Source organism: Phlebotomus papatasi, chromosome 1 (assembly GCF_024763615.1).
Source record: "Phlebotomus papatasi isolate M1 chromosome 1, Ppap_2.1, whole genome shotgun sequence".
NCBI classification, from domain to species: domain Eukaryota; kingdom Metazoa; phylum Arthropoda; class Insecta; order Diptera; family Psychodidae; genus Phlebotomus; species Phlebotomus papatasi.
In genome coordinates, this window is record NC_077222.1 from 75,088,196 (window position 1) to 75,112,444 (window position 24,249).

Consider the following 24,249-nt stretch of genomic DNA (forward strand, 5'->3'; position numbering starts at 1 on the left):
GATCTTTTGGTAATTATTACTGAATTTCCATAGTTAATCTACAATTAATTATTCAATTTTAATGTGTGGCTGTTTTTCTTTGCAGACGTAGCAAAATATTTCGCTCAGGAGATTGAAAGAGACAAAAATTTGTCTGCAGGGATAGCCGCAATTAAGACTCTCCTGATGGTGCTGGAGCAAACACCATGTAAGTCCCAGTAATGCTCGAATGCTGTCCTGAAGATTGATAATGTATGGGGAGCTTTTCAGTTGATACTGTCCAGGAGTTGCACAGCACGATTAAGACTGCCATTGAGACGATGAGGCAGACTGAACAGCCACTTACGGCAGTTATATCCGGATGTGAACTCTTCTCTCGATTTATCACGCTGGCCAAAATTGATGACATCACGATGGAGGAGTGCAAGACCATCATGCTGCATCGAGGGAATGTCTTCTTGCAGAAACTTCTTGAAGCCCGTCAGATCATTGCCAAGCAGGCATCTCTTTTTCTCCAGGATGGCTGTCGGGTTCTCACACACTCCAGATCCAGAGTTGTCCTTGAGGCCATTACGGTTGCTGCGCAATCCAATAAGCGTTTCCATGTTTTTATTACCAGGAGCTCGTCCGATAACGCTGGAGAACAAATGAAAGCTGAACTGGAGAAGTCCGGGATTGAGTGTACCCTAATTCTTGACTCAGCAATTGGCTATGTGATGGAGAATGTGGACATGGTGCTTACTGGTGCTGAGGGAGTTGTAGAGAGTGGAGGGATTATCAATAGGATAGGTACTCTCACAATGGCTCTCTGTGCCAAGGAAATGAAGAAGCCCTTTTATGTCCTAGCTGAGAGTTTCAAATTTTCTCGACTCTATCCACTGAATCAGCGTGATCTGCCCAATGAGTACAAGTATCCCCGAAAAGCTCTCGGAGGTGATCTCTCCAAGACCCATCCCCAAGTGGATTATACTCCGCCGGCCTATATTACCCTTCTCTTCACAGATCTCGGTGTCCTGACGCCTTCAGCCGTGAGCGATGAGCTCATAAAACTCTATCTGTGAAATGAATTGAATAAAATATAGACATTTCTCTCGATAATACCCCGAATTCTTTTTGAATTGAAAACTAATGGATTGAATTTCACAGCATGATTCTCAGGATTATCCCAAAAGCTGCCTTCTAATCGGAAAAATAGTCACGTGTCAGACGCGCTGGAACAGCAAAAAGAACAGCAAATCACCTCTTGGAATGAGATACAATACCCACTAATCCTACTTCCTTGCAATATCATTACAATTTAATTTTTCCTAAATGTTTATGATGCAATATGTGAGAAAAATGAATGGTTTTTCTCACAAAATATGTCATTATTGACTCTTCAGAGGGATTAAAGAATAATTCACGTGTTCCTTGTTCTTGGTAATTCAATAAAGACAAAATTTTTAAAGTTTAAATGGATATTTAAATATCAAAATGTTTAATTTCCCTTTAAAATTTTTGATTTTTTTTTACCTTAAACGCCCAAAGTTATGCAAAATCACTTCTATTCAAAAATTTCAGTTTAAAATAAGAGTCCCTTTGAGAATTTTTGTTCTTTTCCAATTTCACCTAAAAAGCATGATATTTGGTGTTGAAAATATATTTGTGAGAAAATTTTAACTCCGCCTTGAAATCAATAAATTGTGGGGGTAGCTTTTGTGCCTTGTGGGGCTTCAGTGGTTGTTATCATGGCACCGAAACTCACCCCTTCGATAACAAAAATCGAATCGTTGGGCCTTCAATGGCTTCCCTCAGCCATTTGATATTTTCCAGCATTGTATTTATTTTGCCACAGTTGTCTCCTCTTCAGTTGCCAAAAGAAAAGCAGAATAATTGAGAAAGATGTTTAGCAAAATAACATTAAAATGATCTTTTCATATAATTGAATGAAAAATTTGAGACTCTCTTAAATTAATCAAAACATTGAGATCAACATGTAAAATTAATTTGCTAAATTTGTTTATTTACAAAGAATCTATGAGGGGAGTAAAAGAAACATATAACCATTACCAGTTGTAAAAGTTCAACGAAGTTTAATTAAAATAGTCCAATTGGAATCCTATCAGCAAACACAGGTGTGATTGAGATACTCTTGAATCTTCTTTCTCTTATTCAAGTCCATTCTGGTGGTTAAGCATAAAAATCAACAAATTGATTAGAATCTTTTCCACCCTCGAAAATCACCCCAATTCGTCAATTAAATTCCATTTTGGCAAATTAACTGAAGAGGGATGATGGCTTTGTAAAAGGGGCTGACATCCCTCCCATTTCTGTGGGATAATATGTGGCAAATTAATCTGTATTGAAAGTATCATCTCCGACCATTGACTTCCTCATCAGTGACTGAAAGTGCAATAAAGATGAAACCTCAGGCAAAATACCTTTCCGCCTCATTAGAAAATCTCGCGGGATCCAATATCGGGATTGGGTTACATTTTTTTTCAGTCTCTGAAATCTGCCAGTCTCATTTCTTTCTCATCGCTTTATACACCAAACACCACAATATCCATCTACTCATCTTCTGGGAGCTGGAAGATAATTATCTCAGATCTGGTAAGTAAGGCAAGTTATACATTTTATTTGTAATTCCCACCATGATTAGATCTGCAAAAGGTATCCATTTCAGTGATACGCGTGAACAGCAACAGCCACAAGTTGAGATAAATCCTCAAGATTACGAAAATATTGGGTGGAATTCAATGGGTGAAAACCACTCCTGAATGAGTTGGATTTCACCATGGAAAATAAAGAGATGCAGAAATTAATGTAACTTTATATTGATACAGTTATGAGTGATCGGTTGGATTACTAATAATCTAGAAATTCTTAATTAATAAAATAGGAAATTAGTTGTGAATAAATTTTTACAATTTTTATCGAAGGATAATATATTTACTAAAAAAAGGATTTTTCAAGATCATAAAAAATGAATAAGAAAAGAATATTTTAAACGATCTTATTAGTACGCATATCACAAAAATAATATTGTGGTATTTTATTAGAATCTTTGTAAGAGGATTTAGGAAGATATACATTTTATCCAAATATTCGTTTTTATTTATTATAAATATATATTTGCAAAATTTAGGCTAAAACGCAAAATCTATATTAAAATATAGAAGAAACTGAGGCAGCAAAATATAGAACGTTAAATGTGATTTAAAGTATGATTATTAAGATAAAATTGGTCGAGGCAAGGGGGAGATATTTGGGTGAAAATGTGTACACCACTTCCCGGTACTTCCACAATTTGTAAGGAAGAGGCCATCACACTTCCGAAAATTCGCAACACTCTCGAGAATGTTGCAATACTTCCAGCACTTCCTGCACTTCATGCACTCCTCTACTTAGAAATCAATAATTTATGATGAAAAATCTAATTAGTAAAATTTTTAAAAATTTAACGAAAGTTATTTTTACACTAGCATTTTCCTTATATTTTGAATTTCTAGCGCCAGATATTCTTGCATTTTTTAATATTACAGTAGACTCTCTCAAATTCGGGCATATGGGACCGAAATGTCAGCCGAATTAGACAGAAATTCGGGCGACAAACTTTTTGAAATGCAACGATTTTTTATTCATGTGCTGAGTTTACACCGTTTACACACTCATATAATAACGTAAATTGCATGAAGATCCCTCAATAATGCAAAATCACATCAAAACTAAGACAAACCATGGCAAATTTGAGCATATTTGATTCATTTGATCATCATAATCAAACTTGAAAAATGACAACAAATTTTTTTCAAATGTAACCGCTGCCCGAATTAAAAAGTAGCCCGATCTTAAAAGAGCCGAATTAGCGAGAGTCTACTGTATCTGTGTTTTACGAAGGGGTATCAATCAACATATTTTGAATTTTCCTAAGATACCAGTGAAGCTACTTTTGGAAAATAGATTATCTAAAAATGTGTATTGTCATTTGTAATTATTGAAACTGTGCTGGAAAGTCTACAAGAGTCCAAAAGTACGAGTGCAACAACTAATTCAGCACTTCAGACGTATCTTCACTTTTTTGGAAGTCCATCAGATAGATCTTTCCAAAATTAGTCTAAAATTAAATATTATAAATGCACCTTTTGTTTCTCATTTTATAAAAATCTTCAAAACCACAAATCGACTTTTTTGACGAATACTTTTGGCATTGAAAAGATGTAGAACACTAAAATCTTTCCAGTATTATGCAAAAAGGTAAACAAAAATTGGTGGAGGTAACCTATGGGATACCCCTTAACGATATTCGTGAAAAAGTCACACGAATTTATACAATCATCCAATACATACATATTTACGATAAATTAGAAAAAAGTTATATCAAATTATTTCACAGTCAATTGCAATAGCTATGTCATTATTGGTGAGCCACTACATGAGTTTTAACCCTTTAAGGACGAGAAGGTCAAAAATCTATGGTAAAAAAAATCACTTTTTCTGACTTTTTAGAACAAAATACAACTTTAGAAGGCCGTAGGAAAAATTTCATTTTTGGGTCGCCGGTGACCCAATCGTCCTTAAAGGGTTAAATTCCTGTAAAAATTCAGGAAAATCATTATTCAACTGAATATTTCCTCGGAAAAATTACGACACAAATCAAGCTATAATAAATTTTATTGTCATAACCGAACTTGAAAATTTCAACAAACCTTTCCAAATTATACTGCCGCTCGAATAAAAATCTCAACTATAAGTAACGTAGTCTGAAGCATACGGAATTAGACAGAAAAGACTTTATATTCGAGTACTCCCACTTCCAAAGATTTCCAAGCACTTCATTTTCAGCTGTACACCACTTCCGACCCTAATATCTCCCCCTTGGATCGAGGCTTCTAATTTTCACTAAGATAATATTAAAGAATATACCTCTGTAAGCGTCCAAAGTTTGAATAAGGATGAACATAGAAAAAAAAACAACTAATTTTGCAGGTTCTTTTTAAAATATTCTCACAGGGATATCAGTTTTGAACGACTTATTTTCCAGAAGATAGTGTTTCCAGAATAATTTGGGTCTCATGAACACGAATCCACTTAGAATTTTTCAGAGAAACTGTAATAAATTGAATTGAAAGTTATGTCTGCTACTTTTTGCCTTAGAATTTTCGATGATTTTCACAAAATCAATTTTTGAAAATTATTTAAAAAGCTCATTTCTGATTTAGATAAAGAAAAGAAGAGGACAAAGTTGTAGATAGACTATGGTGTAGTTCACATGATAAGAAATTATTGATTACAAAGATTCTAAGTTTTCTGAGAGCTTGTAAAAAGAATCAATTTAGGGGGAAGTGGGGCATTTTTGAACTATTCTAATTCAGAACTTGCTACATATGAATTTTTTTCTTATTAAAAATAAAAAAATGAATTTTCCATTTATCTGAAGCGCAAATAATCAAATAATAAGATTATGGCAAAATTAATAATGAATAAAACATTTGTAGGAAAGACCGGGCACAATTCGCCAGAAAATTAAATTTTTCTATGATTTGTGAAAAAAATAATCTTTAAATCCAGATTTTTAAATATTTCAATGAATAGGAAGGTTGGTGTTTATTTCCAATAAATAATTATTTGCTCAACATTCCTTCAAATGCAAAGACTCCTCACTGTATTTGAGCTCCAGTCTTCCCTATTGCATTTATTAAAAATATATTCTATATTCCCATTTAAAATTGTGAAATCCCGTTGGAACGGGGTTATAATTACGCTATTCTATCCTACTAATTAATCTAAATTAAAAAAAATATAATTAGAAATTTAGATTCCGAAAAATTACTTCAAAGGTGAAAAACGTTATTAAATAAAAAATGATTAACAATATATATAATAGAAAAATAAGATTTCGATTTTCGCACCGATAATAATATTTGTGAAAATTTTAGAAGAAGAAATATTACAAATCGAAGAACTACATTTAAAGCAACATTGCGTTTGCAGACTAGATATTTAGCCCAGTTGCCGAAAATTGTGGATTTTTAATATACAAAAAAAAATTAGGGGAAACTGGGGCACCACCAAACACGGGGTAGCACCAAACACTGCGATTTTTTAATCAGCTATTCGACTTCTAAGGACAAAACCTATAGGAATTTATAGGCACTATAGAGATGCTTGTCTACTGAAGAAATGGTTGAGATAGTCCAAGTAGTTAAGAAATAAAAATTAGTGTTTGTTGCTACCCCGTGTTTGGTGGTGCCCCAGTTTCCCCTAGTGCTTCTTTACGTTGTATCTGTTGTAACATTTGCCTTTAATAATTCAGAATACTCGCAAGAGGCTTGCTTTTTGAGAAATTACAACACTTAGCCACTTAGATAAACCTTAAGTCTGAAACTTATGCGAAGAGTAAATGTCTACTGTTAATTCTAAAATTTTTTTCAGAAGCAAAAAAAAATAAATGACAATTTTTAAAATTTTTGAAATGCTTTGAATATATTTTCTCAAGGGCAAAGCGCGCTACCTTCGGACGACTCAACCTTCAGACAATTCAATTTTTCCTCTATGTTATTTGACCCATAGGGGAAACTGGAGCGCCACCAAACAAGGAGTTGCACCAAACACTGCGATTTTTTAATCGGATATTCGTCTTCAGAGGACAGGACTTATAGAAATTTATAGACATTGATAGGGATGCTTGTCCACTGAAGAAATGGTCGAGATGGTCGAGATAGTCCAAGTAGTTTAGGAATAAAAATTAGTGTCTGGTGCTACCCCGTGTTTGGTGGTGCCCCAGTTTCTCCTAGCTCTTTTCTAACAATTTGAGGTTAAAATATAATATTATAATAGGCCAAATTAATTTACAACACAATGAAGAAAATGAATTGTTCGAAGCATAAATTGTCCGAAGGTAGCGCGTTTTCCCCTAACCAGGTGGGACATACATAATTTGGGTTATCAAACCCCAAAAATCGATCATGTGTGCTACAATATGACTTCAGATCATCTTCATTCTCAAAGAAATGTTTTTTTTATGTAAGTACACAGAGTCCAATTTTTTTTCATTTTTGGATATTCTTATGGCGTAGGTCAGTAAACGAATGGCTTTTACTTTTTGAATAAAATTTTTAAACCTCTTTCAATAACGTAAAAAAATCATAAGTTCGAGCATTCCGCGAAGATTTTCCTATAGCAACTCCCTTATTAAATTTCTTTCATTCATTAGCTTTCCAGCCTTTGTAGCTTTTCTATCGATTTGACCACTGGTACTAATGGTCTTGATGGAGTGAAAGAGTATCGAATCGTGATGAAAGTAGCATTGAACGGATGTGAATGGATTAAATTACCTTCCTCCCTAAATTACCGGACGAAGTTGGAAGACTTGGTTTTCTTTAACATGCACGAAGAAGGAAATCAATTGAACTGGTGAGTGCACCTCGGAGGGCTCGAAGGTGACTATCCCGATCGAGGAGATTCTCCCGTTGACGTGGAAATGCGATACTTCTTTCGTCTGGGTGGTCGTTGATTGTCATATAAGTTTGTGGCCACAAGAAGCACAAGGGACACTCATCGCTGTCCTCTGAGACTGACCCAAGAGTGATATAACAGATGTTGGCGCTTCTTACCCCATGATTTGCCATTGAAAGAGCCAGAGTTCAATGAATGCATCTCTTGTGATCACTGCTAACCCGATTCCCTTAGCCCTGTCCTTCCCGCCAAGAAATATATACAAGACTCCCGATCGATCCCTGAGTCACAATAGGAGGAGGGGCAATTCCATACACACTCTGGCCCGGCTGGGAGTTTTTCCAGCGCGCGGGTGAGTGTTTGCTGTGTGTGTTTCTCTTTTATGCTTTATGACATGGGAGAAGGGAATTAAGCCAATAACCGGCCCACCACTTCTCAAGCCAGTCACACATTCGGGTCGTTCAGAAGCACATACATTATAATACTGTCAGTTCTTCATGCGACTCCCGACCAGGCGCTTTCTTAGCTCGTCAATGGGATCCACCAAATCCATTAACTTCTTTCCCCAGTCGCACAAATCAATCCTCCCAGTTATTTTTGCGTCAATGGAGTGTTAATTATCAACGAAATCTAAATGAATATCCAGGATTTTATTGGATTTATCAGTGAATGTGGTGAAATGGATAAATTTACTAAATCAATGGAATATGACCTTTTACAATTCAACTCAACTTTATGTGCAATTGAATGATAAAAAAATTGTGATTAAGATGTTTCATTAAAATATCTACAGTGAATAAACGAATTTTGAATAGAATAACCCTTAATTTCAGTTTTATAAAATCATAATTCAAACACTAAGGATTAATATCGAACTGGGTAAGTAAATGAATATACAATATTGCAAGTGCAAATGTTTAATACTTGGTGATATATAATTATTATTATAGAATTAATGCAATTGTAACCAATATCCTGTGATATAGGTACTTTAAAACTACTTGACTATTTTGTGTTAAACTTATAGTGAGAAGACAATTTTAACGATTTTTTGCGAATGCCAGGAGTTCTGTAAAAGTAATCGTCCAATCCCAAAAATTTATCATTTGCCCGATTTATTATAATCCACGAAATTTTAATTTGATAAAATAATATTTTTCTGTCCTTTTATCTGTTGTTTATATAGTGCGTCCCTCCAAAATTTTTAAATAATTTTAATCTTTTGAAGGTCTTGTTTTTAATTCTTTTGTGCAGTACAGTGCCTTGAAAATGTTATCAGAAAAATACTTAACTTTATCAGAACTTTACTAGTGCTTTAAATGTTTAATTTTTTGTGTTTTTTTTTAATATAATTATAACCGTTTATGGTTTATTAATTGTTTACCGGTTTTTTTTTTATTTTTTTTTAATTCGTATTGAAAATCGTCTGAGATGCTACTACCGTGCTACTCTTGCTAATTTCAGCCTTGTTATATGGATCTTATGGACAATGAAGTTTATCTTAGAGTATACAAATGAGTTATCGGTTAACAAATCAACAGAGTTTTATTGTTATTTAAAATTTTCCGTAGATGCGGATGACTCTGTCTCCCCTTGCTGTTCTAAGCATTTTTTTAATTCTAGCATTTATGATAGGCTTACCATGCCCGAGCCCGATCGTTGAAGATCTTAAATGCTAGAATTGAAAAGTAAAGCTTAAGAATAGCCAGGGTGGAAAAGTCCCTCCGGGGAAGGCAAAGTCACCTGCATCTACGGGCCTATATGGCCTTTATAGTTTTTCTCTGATAAATGTATAAACTTCTGACAACGCTCTTTTGTACTTTGGAGTGTAATGTGTATATACTAAAATATATTTCTATTTCAAAATAAATTGCACTCACAGTTTAGGAATTTTCCGATTGAAAAATTGCTATTAAATATTAGTAAGGAAGAGTTGATAATAAATTTCCATCGATGAATAGATGAAAAATTCTGAGGATTAATGGATAGGTCAAATAACTCGAGATATGCACAATATACTGATGTTCTTTAAACTTAAGGTGAAAGAAACACCTATTGACATTTTAAGAACTCGTGTCAGGACTTATTGACACACTACTCTGTATCATTTGGAATACGAAATTTGAACACTTGTTCTTATCGAAAAACGCAGATTAATGAAAAAAAACGTTGTTGTGTTACCAAATTGGGCACAACGCACTGTATGAGGTAATGAAATAATTATTTTTCATTGTATCCCAACTGGGCTCACCAGATCTGGGATTAATAAAGTACCGCACTCTAAAACCAGACCTGGAGCTGGTTGCATCATCTTTTCTTACACTCTCTCCCAAAAATCATCGCCTCATTTCCCATCAACGTTATATTACTTAGATTTTATTGGATGCATTAAATAAATTTCAACATTTTGATAAAAGTAACAATAGGGGCTCACTGTCGAAGAGGTGTTCCTTCGATCTTATTTAAGTATATAAATTTCATGTGGTTAAAAAAATCTTTACAAAAATTGTTTCTCTCTCGCTTTCTTCATCTATAAAATCAATACTATTTTGATGCAATTTAAGCTATTTCCTTAATGTTTTTTATTTAAAGTTTCACCAATCACCGGGTTCATCAAACACAAATATATAAACCTTATTGTTAACTACCACACTTGTAGTTAAATATTTTGTTTCAACTCTAAAAAAAATAATATAATGTTTATTTTTATACCTTAAAAAACCCATAGAATAGAGACTTCTTTTTTGGTAAAAGAATTTCTCAGTCAGTTTAAAAAATAAATTGTTACTTTTTTCCAATATGTTGAATAATTACTTTTATTAAATTTTTGTTTATCCCAGAATGAAATATTTGCAGAAGTATAGGGGAAAAAGCGCTACCTTCGGACAATTTATGCTTCGCACAAATAATTTTTTTCAAGGTGTTCTAAATGAATTTGGCCCATTATAATATTATATTTTAATAGCTAATCCAATACCTCAAATTTTCAGAAAAGAGCTATGGGTGAAATCTATAATAGAGAAAAATTGAATTGTCCGAAGCTTGAGTCGTCCGAAGGTAGCGTACTTTCCCCTAATATAAATATTTTAACTGATCGAACTCCACGAGAAAGCATTTTTCACAATCTTTTTCACACTCTATGAATAGATATTTAGATATTTATTTATAAAAAAATTAAAACCAGATACTAAGTCATATAAATGATGTATAAATAAATAATAAATAATAAACAATAAATGATAAGTATTAATATACATAAAATTCTAAAACTATACTTTCACATTAATTAAAATAAAGTAATTTAAAATTTTTATTAGAGTTATAATTGCTCCTTTGCACAACATGTTCAAAAATTATTAAGCATGATTAATGAATTAAATCTTATGGATGAAAAAGAAAAAAAAATTGAATTAAACTTAAAATTGCATTAAGGGGTTACGTTGGTCATGCACCTTAAAAAACAGCATATTTTCTTAACATATTTTTCTTTCAATATAATGAGAAAATAATTCGAGCTCTAAGCATATAAAATAAAGTTACAACAGATATGAGTGAATGAAATTTATTATAAAGCAGCCACTCGGCTTAATATACATGTACTGTTAAATATTCTGTTAAGTTAAACTCGTACTTGAACGGTGGAATCTTAATTTTGTCTTGATCACAACTCAAGACAATTACAAGATGAAATATGGTGCAAAATATGCCGAAAAAAAATTTTTTGTATAAAAAAAAATAATTTTTTTCGGCCCCGTGGTTGGAAAATTAGGCCCCAATGACTAAAGATTTCTTTTTATTAATTTTTATTAAACATTTTTTTTATGAAAATTTAGTTTAAAATGTTCCACTTTTATATAAGAACTTGCATTAAAATAAAAACTTATTATGTTGAAAAAGAAATCATAGAAAGTTGTTCTCCAATCCTTTTAACCCACGTAACCCCTATAATGACTTATTGTGTATTTGAGTGTTTGGAACAGAAGCCTGGTATCCTAGCTAGGTTATCCTGGCTTTTACATTCAGATATGAATAATTTTATTCTACTATTTTATAAAACATAATCAAAAAGAATTTGTAGAATACTGAGAAAAACGTGTTCCCTTAGCGCAATGTCCCACTTTTATTATTAGAAAACGTTATTTATAACATATGTATAAAAATTCTGGCTATTTGACTCATATTTTCAAAATCACAATTATAATTTGTTGTGCCTATTGCAGTCTGATTTACGTGCAATGTGTACTATAAAAATTTTAACTCTTTTACTAATATTTGCAGAACAATCTTAGAAAAAAAAAACAAAAGGTTGGAACATCTAAAATTGATCAAAATGTTCAATATTAATTTCTTGCAGTAAAACCAGATTAAAAACAATTAACATCAAATTCTTTAATTTTAGGCAATAATTAAAAATCGAAAAATCCCAATATTAAGAATAGAATTCCAAGATTTACTCAGTGGTTATTTCAAAAAGGACAAACAATCCAACAATGTTTTATTCAAATCATATAAAACCACTAACACGAACTTACAATAATAATACTTTTTTCATATGTATTTATTGTCAGAATATTACACGGTAGAAAATATTAAAGTGAATAAAAGTGTTTAATTTCAATATTTAAGGACGATTTGGTCACCGGTGATATAAAAATATCGCCTACGCCCTAATATAATCTAAGGTTATGTCTCCATTAATAAAAAAATGATTTTTACTACGATAGTCCATTTTTGATCTTTTCGTCCTTAACTCTTTCGCGTCATTAGGGTCATATATGACCCGGGGAAAAAACAATTTCTTTTGACTATTTACATTAATTGAAATCTATCGGTTTGTGCACGACATCATAATAGAAGGATGTAAGATTCTTGGCTAATTTTCTCAAGACTCCAGATATTCAGGAAAAGAAAATATTTGAGATCAAAAATCACGAATTTCGAACTTTGTGAAATGACTTTTCTTTTTCAAAATTTTTTATATTCATTTATTTTTTTCAGCAAAAAGTTCTTTAGAAACACAAAATAGAATATCCAAAGATTGTATATTGCATATTTTGATATAATAAATTACTCTCAATTTTCCAAAAAAACGTGTAGAATTTTCCGGGTCATATATGACCCTATAGTCCCCAAGGGTAACAGTGTTTTCGTCCCAAACCTGCAGCGAAATGTAGTTGGGACATTGTTTTTCTTTGTGAAATGCAGGTGGGACATCTTGCTCCTGGACATTTCATCTTATATCTGATGAATTATAACATATTTTGCAATATTTTAGAGTATTCTGCAAGCGTCTCATATTGTGCAATTGTATTGTGTGTGAATAAATATGTGGATAAGTTTATTTTTGCCAAATACCACTCAAAATATTGTGACAGTGACTGTTCAAGGGATTACCAGGAAGATTCCTTGAACACCAGGAGTACAGTGTTCATCAAGACAATCCAGTTTGCCATGGTTTTGGCCAAATTAGTAACTTCAAGGAAAAAAAACTCTTAAAAAGCCCGTGATATAGATTTTGAAAATAGTAAATACACTTCCCTTGGGGACAACAGGGTCATATATGACCCGGGGTTTTTCCGAGTTTTCACGCAATGGAAAATTTTTTTCCTCTCTGAACTATTATATTTGATCATAAAGCATTAGGAAAAACTCAATTTTGCATGAATTCATCTGCTGAATAAAAGTGGGACGCGAAAGAGAGAGTTAATTTTCAGAAAAAAAATAAAATATAAAAAATATTTCCATTTTTTGTTTAAATTAATAAAACTTATTTGCATTATTAGAGGAACAAGAACATCAAATCTTCAATCGGTATTATTTTTAGAAGAAAAACAAACAATTGTTTTTGTAATTTATTGTTATTATTTATATTTTCAAAGTTTTTATATTATGCCCAACGCACAATAACTTTTGTTTTGTAAACATGTTTTTGACATTTCAGTGAGAGTGAATGAAATCTAGATCTATAGTTATTTCGCTCTCTCTCATAGAAAATTTTGAAAACATGTTTACAAACAAAAGTTATTGTGCGTTGGGCATTAATCACGGTTTTATCAAATTTATAAATATAGAAAATTAAATCAACACAAATTTATTCATGCAGCATGCAATGATAATATATCAAATACTTTTAGAACTTTGAATAAGAATTTTCATTGCATTTAATACATAAATATCTCATAGAATTTAAAGGGATTTTTTTTCATAGGTTTTAGTTAGTTATTTTATCCTACCAGAAATCTTCGTAGTCTTTAAATCTGTTATATTGGATTTTGGATTAAAGTTTAGATTCAGATCAACACTAACATCTTGAAAAATATTTGGCACTTAGGTAATACAACTAAGTTTTTAAGCTAAGATTTTAAATACATAGGGGAATTTAGGCATGGTTCGCACAGAGTGAACCTTCAAACGATGCGAATTTTCTCTTTGTTTGCAAAGAGCTGACTTACCATTTCTCGTCCCGTATCATGAGCTTAATAATTATCTATCTTATGGCTAAGTAATGAGTAATGACGAACTAGCTTTTTTGCAAATAAAGAGAAAATTTGCGTTGTTTGAAGGTTCACTCTGCGCGAACCATGCCAACATTCCGCTATTTAATTTTTTGCACAAACTTAAAATATTTAAGTGTTCTTTATCTCAGACTTGGAAATACAATACCAATTCATTTTTTTCTTTTTAGTTGATATGACAATATAATTCATATCTAAGTGCTTAAAAAACAATGGTTGTATACGCGCGGGATTCAAGTTGAGTATAAAAATTACTGTGCTTGTATAGTGATTCTTATAAAAACTTTTGTTGGGAAACTCGAACTCGATACATATTTTTCTGAAGAACAAACAAATAAACTTAAAGATAAAAGTCTATAAACCACAATTAATCTTTACTAATCCATAAATAAATGGATTGCGCAAATATTTTAGTAAAATTAAATGTATAATCAGTAGTAAAATATGATACGGAGTTTGTCCAAAAAGGCGGTTCTCATTCATGAATTGTACCTCGCAGATTGGTTGCTATGCATCCAGAGGAGTGGGATATTTCCCTAGAGTTCCAAAATGGCGCCAGTTACCAAGCCCCTGCCAATTTTGGTCTCGTTACAACTTACAACACAATGATTGACCCATTGAACGCAATTTTCTCCTCGTAATAAATTGCGTGAAAATATTTATTAAAACAAGACGCATCTCATGCAATATGGGGAAATGTAAAGAAGGGGAAATTGAAGTGAATTCTGTTCTCCTGGTGTATACTTCGCAGATCCCATTGCGAACCAAGAGGGTGGAGCCATGTACATCACGTGTGGAGATGGGATCCCCATGGAGCCGGAAACGGGATACGTTCCCAACAATCCCCTGTTCGGATTGCCTCTCGATAGTCCTCAGGTGAGTTTGCTGTTGAACACATCCTTCTGATCCTTCTTTATTGTGACAAGTGTGTAAAATTTTTCTCTGTGATTCCATCTCAATTCAGGAGTGTCCGTCGGCATCCTGTATCGGTTGTTCCGGCTGCCAGTGTCAGACATCAGCATTGTCTATCGCTGAACTCCACGAAGACGCCAGAGGATCGGATTTCGACTGCGGAAGTTGTCTCGACCACAACACTATTCTCAGGTATCTTTTGAACTCATTACAATCACAAGATTTTACAGAATCCACATGCAATTATTTCTATTGTGTTATGATCACCAAGTGAAAAGAGAAAGTGCAAAATGATAAATTTTGTTTTAAATTTATAATTACGTTTTCTGTGAAATCTGGAATAGAATGTTTCAGTGAATAAAAAAAATCAAATATTTTGAGGATTGCATTAAAGAGGCGTTCAAATTCCACTAAATGATTCATATTCCTTTTGATAAAACTATGCAGTTAATTTTGAAGCATTTAGGGTGACGACATTACTTGTGGCCTGTCTTTACTTATGGCCACGTCGCATTTTTTGTCAGAAAACGATTCCTAAAACCAAAAACATGCAATGTGCTGTTAAAACACATTAGGGTGAAAGGAACGTCTATTGACACTTTAAGAACTCGTGTCAGCACCTATTGACACCCTACTCTGTACCATTTGGGATATGAAATTTGAACATCTCTGTTTATAGTAAAAGGTATATTACAGAAAAAACGTTATATTACTTATATTTTACTTGGACACATTAAATAATTTTCAAGATTTTGGCAAAACTGTCAATAGGGGTGTCGAACAGACGTTCCTCCGACCCTAAAATATTTTTAATTTTGAGGTTTTTCAAAATAATTTTGTGACATTGTAAAGTTTTTTGCGAGGAGGCCATAAGTAAAGACAGAGACCACAGGTAATGTCCCCACCCTAATGGATATTCCATGCCAAAAGAACATTTTAGTGCGAAGTGAAAGTACGATGTACGTTATAAATATAAACCACTTACTATTCCATTAGAGTTAATTATTGTAAAATCTGCTACTCCTTTCTTAACAATTTTTTAAACAAATTGATTTTTATATCATTGAAAGTGGAATTACCACCTTTTAAGAAATTTAACTTTGCCATTAAAAAGAGCACAAAATGCAAAAAAAATGCTTCAAGTTTTCAGTCACTTAATTTTAGTCAAAAATTAGTTTAAAATATTTTATTTGACTCATTTTCTCCCTGCCACTTAAAAAAGGCATAGGGGAAATGCTTCTAATTTTGTCCAGTTTCTTATTTTGGACACTTTGAGGATAACATTGGACACTAAAAATAAATTGATTAAAATGATGGATTTTTATTCCAATATTTGATGAATAATGAATTCTATCTAAATATTTGTTCTTTTTGGAATATTTTAACACTAAATACGTTAAAATTTGAATATGATTTGAGTTGAAATTGCTTTGTTGAAAATTCAGTGTGAGCAATTGCTTACGAGAAATATGACAGAACTTCGTGGCTTACTTCAGTCTTATTTAGTTTTGGTGAAGTACTAACAAAGTTTGTTCGCTGTTTTTGAGTGATATTATTGAATATTCATTGAGTATTGTGTTGATTCACGTTACTGATGATTTGTACATTTGACCTGAAGTGAGATTTGCCTTGTGAATTATATTTTTCGTGTGAAAAATGGGAAATTTTTTAAGACATTCACCAGTGAGGTGATGATTCTTATTTTGGACAGGTGTTTTTCTCACGAAATTTCGTGAAGTTTTAGCTTTTGTGATGACTAGGTTGGACAAATGCCTGGAGAAATAAAGGAGCATCATCTCTACGAAAGAGATGCAGTGAGAAATGCCTTGAAAGGCTCCCGGAAAGGGCAGGGAATGAGCGAATCCGCACGTACTTGGAGTACCGAAGTCAACTCACTTTAATGAATGATATGGAAAGTTTCTGGGCTTCTTGTGACATTCCACGTCTCCCTTACATGACCAGGAAGAGGACTTGGTAAGATTGGTTCATAAAATGAAGAACAATGGGCATCCTGTTGAGGCGGATTATCTGTCCAAATTTACAGACAAGTTGTAAAAATTAATAACCAAGTTGTCCAAAATAAGAGTCAAATTCACCTCTACATATCAATTCATTTTTAAACGTATTAAAACTAATTTTAGTAAAAATGAGATGATAAATAGCTTGCCAAGTTTCTAAACAATCCTTCTGAAAAGAGAGTAACAAGAAAAGTCAATTAGTATTGAAAATATGGCACTTCAAACTTAGGATATCGATGCTTAAATGCAGACTGTCCAAAATTATAAGCACTTCCCCTATTTTTGATATCTCGTAAGGGTCTTTCATAAGATTATAAGAATTGTTTTATCATTTTTTGGATATATTTCCTTATCATATTGAAAAGAACTGTCCATATTTAAAAGTTTAAAAGAACTTCTAAACCATAATGTTATTGACAATTCATTTTTTCAACCTACCGGATTCCCAATCGAAAAAAGGAAAACACATACCTTTACCACATTCGTTCTTCAACTTCCCATACATTTTGTTATACTCAAAATTATAAAAAAAATATTCTACATTTTTATATTTTGCATTAAATTTTGGGATAACTGTACAAAATTTTGGCCAGTTTGCAATTTCGGCCACTTCTTTTTTTCCTCAAATTTCTATTTAGGTTATCAAACCATTACTTTTTTTGATTTTATGCACCAAGCTTTAATGTATTTCTATCTTTTTGCAAACTTTTCACACGAAAAAATTAGGTTGCTTCTCGAAAAGCTCTGGCGCTTTCTTTTTCATTCACTTGTCCTGAATCCCAGGCTTTTGACCACTTCATAGCTTCTGAGCAACAGCCTTGGAGTTCCTTGAACCGAATTATAATGTTTCTAACCGTGGAGCGGTACATTTCCCGACCAATTTCGCGATCTCAGCATTACGACTAGCGCACAATAACTTTTGTTTGTAAACATGTTTTCAAAATTTTCCACGAGAATGAGCGAGATGACTAAATCCAGATCTCACTCACTTTCATTGAAATGTCAAAAGCATGCTTACTAAACAAAAGTTATTGTGCGTTGGGCATAATTCGTATTTGGATTTTTGAGAAGATTGTCAACTTCTAATCTTATCGCATGCTCTCCATTTTTTTGCGGTAACTCAATCAAAATTTTTTTAACACAAATTTCACAAAAGGAAAGCTGATTACATTCTCTTGAAAAGTCAATAAAGAATAAAACAAAATCCAAAGCCTACTATTATTAGCTTCATGTCAAGTGACATGGGAAATTTTCTCATGCATGATCTAAATAAAAAAATCAAGAAAATATTACATTTCAAACTTTAGACTTTGGCGCTTGCATATAACTATGCCAAAATTTAGTACACGTACACTTGAATTTTCTTTAATTCAAATTATCGTGCAAATGTAATTCGGTATGTGGGATTCCAATGTAATAGCGGAATACCACAACTCGTTTAAATGGGCAGCAACAGATTTAAAATCGTTCACCCTTTGGCCGTAGTACTTAATATCCGTGGCCATTTTTCAAAAATTGATGTGAAGTTGATAATAATGTTTTTTTTATATTAGAGATATAAAATAAATATTAGGAGAGATTCTTAACAAACTCACCTATTTTTTCTTAGAAATGATACAAATATTTTGCAAGGGAAAACTGTGTATAAATAATGTAAATTTCTGAACGATTTTGCTACATATAACATATTGCTACACTCGATTAAAACTCAAGCAGATGGGCAACACCTGTATTGTTAAATTGGTTAAATTTTGGATAGAATTATTGTATTGTTAAAGTAATAATATAAAATTTTGAGCGTTTTCGAAAATGATTATTAAAGTTTAAGACTCTTTTAATTTTGGAAGAATTTGCTTAGTTTGGAATTCGGATTGAGATAGTTTGCATTTTATTATGGTGATGATATCAAATTGTTTTGAGTTTTGTGAGTTAATTATATGTAAAATGTCGCTTCAACTCGATTTATTTAGTGATTTCCATACTCTTAAGAATGGGATAAAATATCATAAAAAATCCACCTAAACATTTTATTTTTATTAATTAATTGGATCGGTATATCCTGATCCTTTTAAATTATCAACAGGTTCAGCTCTGTCATACGCGTAATCCTAGGAATATGATTGTATTAGGTGTCTTATACCCTGGACACACTTACGACTTAAGCCGAGAGACGACTTAGTGGAAAATGATGGAAATGAAGTTTAACCACTATTTCAAATATAATTATGCTAAGCCGTCTTTCGGCTAATTCTCAAGTCTGTCAAGGCCCTTATAATTAAAACATAGAAGCTTCAAGTGGTATTTTACGCCAAATTCTTTTTTTTTATATTTTACTACCGAGAAAAGCCCTTCGAATATAGCAATTTCAATTATACATATGAAGAGAATTAATTTGGTTTTATTTTTCTATTAAACGAATATTAAACAATTTGAACTTAAATATTTAATAATGAAAATACTAAAAAGTGGTGTTTCTGTCTGAAAGTGTTAAAGTTCAAAGGTCTCAAAAAATTTTGATTTACTGTAATCAAGAGTGAAGCCTTAAAATTTTAGGATTTTGAATTATTGGCATTATTGGATTATGAATTTTTGGCAGTTAACTTTTTTTTTGGTATCTTTTACAACAATAAAAGGAATCACTCTATTATTATTATTAAATATTTTCACAATATTAAAGATAATTTTTATAGATTATGAAAAAAAATTCTAAATTGTACCATAGTGACACTGGTAAAAATAAGAGGATGAAATTGATCCAAATTTGATCCTTTTGCAAAGGATGGATCAAATTAACATGTTCAATTATGATAAATGTGCGTTCAGAGTTTGAAACTTGATCTATCCTTTGCAAAAGGATCAAATTTGGATCAATTTGATCCTTTTATTTTTACCATTGGATTCACATCATGATATTTGGGGGAGACAATGAATAAAATATATTTACCCAAATAAATATTAGGTGAGATTCTTAACAATCTCACCTACTATAATCCTAACAAAATTTCATGTCGTCCGATCGACCTCAAATTTGGCCAAAATGTGTTTCGCCACTTCCTGATTCCGAATATATATGTGGCTAAGTTACGTTCCCGGCCGGCCGGCCGGCCGGCCGGCCGCTCTTTGGAGCTTAATAGCTCCTAAACTAAAAAAGATATCGACTTGCGGTTTTCGGCAAAGGTTATATATCGGGTGAAAATTGCAACTTGGTGCATAGACCCCCCACCCCCCACCCCTCCTTCCGCCATTTTGAAGACCCCCCTTTTTTTGTTTTCTCAATAGCTCCGCCCCTATGGCATTCAGCGGACTCAAATTTTAGTATGTTATAGCTGGGCCTTAGAGCTTTCCATCAATACCAAACTTAAGGTCCCGCGACCCCCCTGACCCGAGCTATAAGGGTCCAAAAAAAATTTCTTAAAATGGCCATTACTCCGGTTCTAATTGTCAGAATTTAAAAAGTGAGGGCTTTTTGGAAAGCTCTCGTGAAATGCCACTTCCCCTTCTAACATCGCAAGTTCATAAAACCACCGCTAGGGGCGCTTTTTTTAAAAAGAAAATTTTTAAATCTTAAAAGTTAAATAACTCAAAAATTCCATTGTGCATCGGGCTGAAAATTTAGTATGTTGTAGCCGTTGATTATACCTATCAAACAAAAAAAACCTTAAGTCGATCCATAACCCCTGACCCGAGCTATAAGGGGTCAAAGTTCGAACATTGACCGGCCTCTATCTCCGGTTCTAATTAACATAGCGACCTAAATTTTACCTTTTTGGTTTCGTCTCGATGAGCACTTTCAGATGGAAGTTCAAAAAGTCACCACAGGTGGCGCTGTGATAGCGTCAAAATTCATCGAAATTCAAAGTCACTTTTCTCAAAAACGGCATTGTGCAAGTTAATGAAATTTTAGTATGTTGTAGTCCAGTCTAGGACGTTTCCAAAATGGTGCGTATGCGCGCTGTGGTTTCAATAGAACCGGAGATATGAGGGGTCAAAGTTCACGAAATTCAAAAAATCATATCTCCGGTTCTATGTGACCGATTTTGATGAATGAGGGCTTAAACGAAAGATCTCACCAAATGCTACAACTTTCTAGAATATTTGAACTTCGTGGGACCAACACCAGGGGCGCCACAGTCGAAAAACCAATTTCAATATCACATAACCTCAATTATCTCGACTGTTGCTGAACCGATTTTGATGATTACTTCAACATAATTGTAGAGCACATTTGTCTCTACATTTCGTCCATACATCATTTTCCACTCAGACTACGCTATCACTCCGATTTTGCCGTTTAAGTGTGAAAAAATTGATTTTTCCAATAATAACGCTTTGAAATCACGCAGATGCCAATTTGACTGCCTCTACTCCACCAAGACACTTAAAATAGGGGTTTAAATGGAAAGTCCCGCAAAATACAACAATTCTTTGATATAGTTGAAGTTCAACAAATGACTACTTGGGGAACTCTGGATGAAAAAACGAGTTAAGAAACAAAAAACCTCGCTTATCTTGGCTTCTGAGTAATCGATGAGTTCAAGTTCTACGGCAAAATTATAGAGAACATTCTGGTCTACATTTCACCCATATAACACTTTTCTGTCAGTTCATCCAAATCCTTGATATTTTGGTTTAAATACAAAATTTGTATAATTTCACGAATTTGATTCAAGATAACTGAATGGCGTCTCCCAACTTCAGCTCTAAATCGAATTTGCATGCACTCCGAGTTAGCTCACGTTAAGAATCTCACCTACATAAGCCGGTTAGGATTATCTGTCCCTTTTTATGAGCATAATGACCGGCGCACAATAACTTTTGTTTGTAAACATGTTTTCAAAATTTCCCATGAGAATGAGTGAGATGACTAAATCTAATATCTCACTCACTCACATTGCAATGTCAAAAACATGTTTACTATACAAAAGTTATTGTGTGTTGGGTATAAAAGTGAGGCGCTTGCATACATCACCTTTAATAAAAATTGAATTTTAGGTATTAAACCCATAGACCTAGAGAAATTGTTTTTATGAAATGTTTTTATGTAGGTATTTTTATTATTTCACCAAGAAACAAAAAAAAAATCCTTACAATTAAAAGGACTGTGTTTTTTTTAGTTTACCACAGAACAATAATCCTCACCAGCAACCATCTACTGGTAGCTACTGGAGTGAAGACATGGGTTCCTTTCCGGGACTTCCGCCACTTGAACTAGATCCTTTGCCTAGTCTCTTTCCCTTTTCACCTTGTGGTGCTTCGTATAGGTAATAGTCAAGATAATATCCTTATTTAAAGAGCAGCCAATGTTCAGTTTGTTAGTGTTTCAGCCGAAATGAGCGTCCGACGCACGATATGGCCGATGTGCTTCTTTCACTTAAGCATGCAGTCCTCAAGCCAAGTCCTGAGCCTCAGCCACATCAATCTGTTTCACAGGGTTTTGGGGCACCACAAGCATCACTCTCGTACACTGTTCACCCGTCGGTGCAGACGCCAACCTCAGTGGCTGCTAACTATGGACCCAATGGCTACTACGAATCTTCCTGCGGGCAACATGCTCCAACTATGTATCCCAGCATGAGTGTCAACGTGAGCATGAATATGACGATGCATGGGTATGGAAGTGAGGCTTCAGGTTGTTCACAGTGGCCACCTCAGTCCTCAGGATCAGCTGTCAACGTCCTATATCCGCCTCTTCTGAGTCCTGGACACTATCCCGGTGGAGCTACATACTCCTTCACAGCGGACTTCAGGCCTCCACCTCCGGGTCAGTCTGGTCAAACTATGACCTCTCTTGAGACACCTCCACAGCCGCCGCAACGCCCAACATGCTATTCCAGCGGAAGCTACTCACCTATTCAGAAGTCCAATTCGATGTGTGGAGCAACGAAGCTGAGACAGGTACGAACCCTTGGCATCGGATATGATGAAGAGGACAGTGGAGATAGTATGCCGGATGCAAAGCCCAATTTGTGTCGCCTCTGCGGCAAGACATACGCCAGACCAAGCACACTTAAGACGCACCTCAGAACTCACTCCGGCGAAAGACCCTACAGGTAATCCTCAAGAGTCGGGACAAATTTTAGAATGTCCCAAGTTTGAAAATTATAATTGAGAAAATTTGCTAAGAAATGTTGTAAATCAATATTGTGAAAATACGCCCAGTATTCATACGACACAGGCACATTTTCAGATGTCCGGATTGCAACAAAAGCTTCTCTCAAGCTGCTAATTTAACAGCACACGTGAGGACTCATACTGGCCAGAAACCATTTAGATGTCCCATTTGTGACCGTAGATTCTCCCAGAGCTCCAGTGTTACTACTCACATGAGGACCCATTCTGGCGAAAGACCTTACAGGTGAGAGATTTATACTAAAAAAAGGAATAGGGAAAAGTGCCCATGCTTTGCTTTGTCCCAATAAGCTTCATACTTACTATAAATTTGTCCTATGTTTTTCAATAAATGTGACTCATCGCACCCATATTTTAAAACTAGGGGACAGTGTCCAGTTTTTAAATTATATTGCGGAGTCATATAGTCGGTTCCGAAGAAGACTATATTGTAAGTCTAAAATGCAACTTTTCAGGAGAGAAGTTTAAAGTTTGAGATACAATATTAAGCTATAAAAATTTTACTGTAATTAGTTTACTTCTACTTTTTGCAATATATCGCAGAAAAATGTAAGTGCTTTCGCATGAAACATGTTCCACGATTGGGCACACAAAAAAATGGAAAATTCTTAAACAGAAACACCCAGGAATTTAATTTCAAATCCCATCCAATGAATGCCAATGCCCTAGTTCTTAATTCTTGATCATTTAGTTTTAATTGTAATTTGCAATTCTCAATACATTTTTAATTTTTCAGCTAATTCTGAACTTAAACTTCCGATATCTTACCGTCAAAGTGATAGGGATTCTAGCCCTATCACTTTTTAATTTAAGTTCCCGGAGTCTTTATTCTTAAATTTAGAGTCAAAAATTTTCTGTATGTTCAGTTTTAGTGGAAAATGTAAAAAAAAAATGCATATTTATTAATGTCTTTTGAAAAATTTAACAAGGTTAGAAAAATCTGTAATGTATCTCGACTTATCATAATCTAGTGCGGAATTTTTAACAAGATTCATGTGATAAGTCGACATACAATACTATAATTTGGAAAAAAATCAGAACTCGGTAATTTAAAATGACTTACAATAGGGAAAGTCGTCTGCCTTCAAACGAAAAATGGAGTTCCAAATTTAAGATTTTTTTTTCTGAAGAATCCACAAAATGGATTTTATTTTCTATTACACCAAAAAATTCTTTTGTTCATTCGGCGTATATGATTACCTCATTTAGCACTTGCAAGTCCTCAGTTTTTCCTTCTGAGGAAATTAAAAAAGTGATGT

The 24,249-nt window shown here is 33.5% G+C and overlaps 1 protein-coding gene and 1 long non-coding RNA gene across 3 annotated transcripts in view; one reads left to right on the top strand and one right to left on the bottom strand.

Annotated features, from left to right (window-relative positions):
- On the bottom strand, positions 1-9,382 carry LOC129802823 (uncharacterized). Its single transcript, XR_008751821.1, has 4 exons — positions 9,297-9,382; positions 2,029-2,734; positions 1,724-1,822; positions 1-1,034 (listed from the first exon to the last, which is right to left on the bottom strand). It is a non-coding gene; the product is annotated as an uncharacterized LOC129802823 (long non-coding RNA).
- LOC129802807 (protein glass) overlaps positions 7,854-24,249 on the top strand; it is a 20,382-nt gene continuing 3,986 nt past the window's right edge. Inside the window, exons 1-6 of one of the 2 annotated variants that reach the window (XM_055848911.1) lie at positions 7,854-8,295; positions 14,683-14,807; positions 14,896-15,035; positions 21,976-22,122; positions 22,186-22,911; positions 23,037-23,216. In XM_055848911.1, coding sequence (XP_055704886.1) covers positions 14,712-14,807; positions 14,896-15,035; positions 21,976-22,122; positions 22,186-22,911; positions 23,037-23,216 — 1,289 coding nt within the window. In that variant the 5' untranslated portion in view covers positions 7,854-8,295; positions 14,683-14,711. The remainder of the gene's footprint in view (positions 8,296-14,682; positions 14,808-14,895; positions 15,036-21,975; positions 22,123-22,185; positions 22,912-23,036; positions 23,217-24,249) is intronic. The other variant, XM_055848917.1, reaches the window with a different exon arrangement.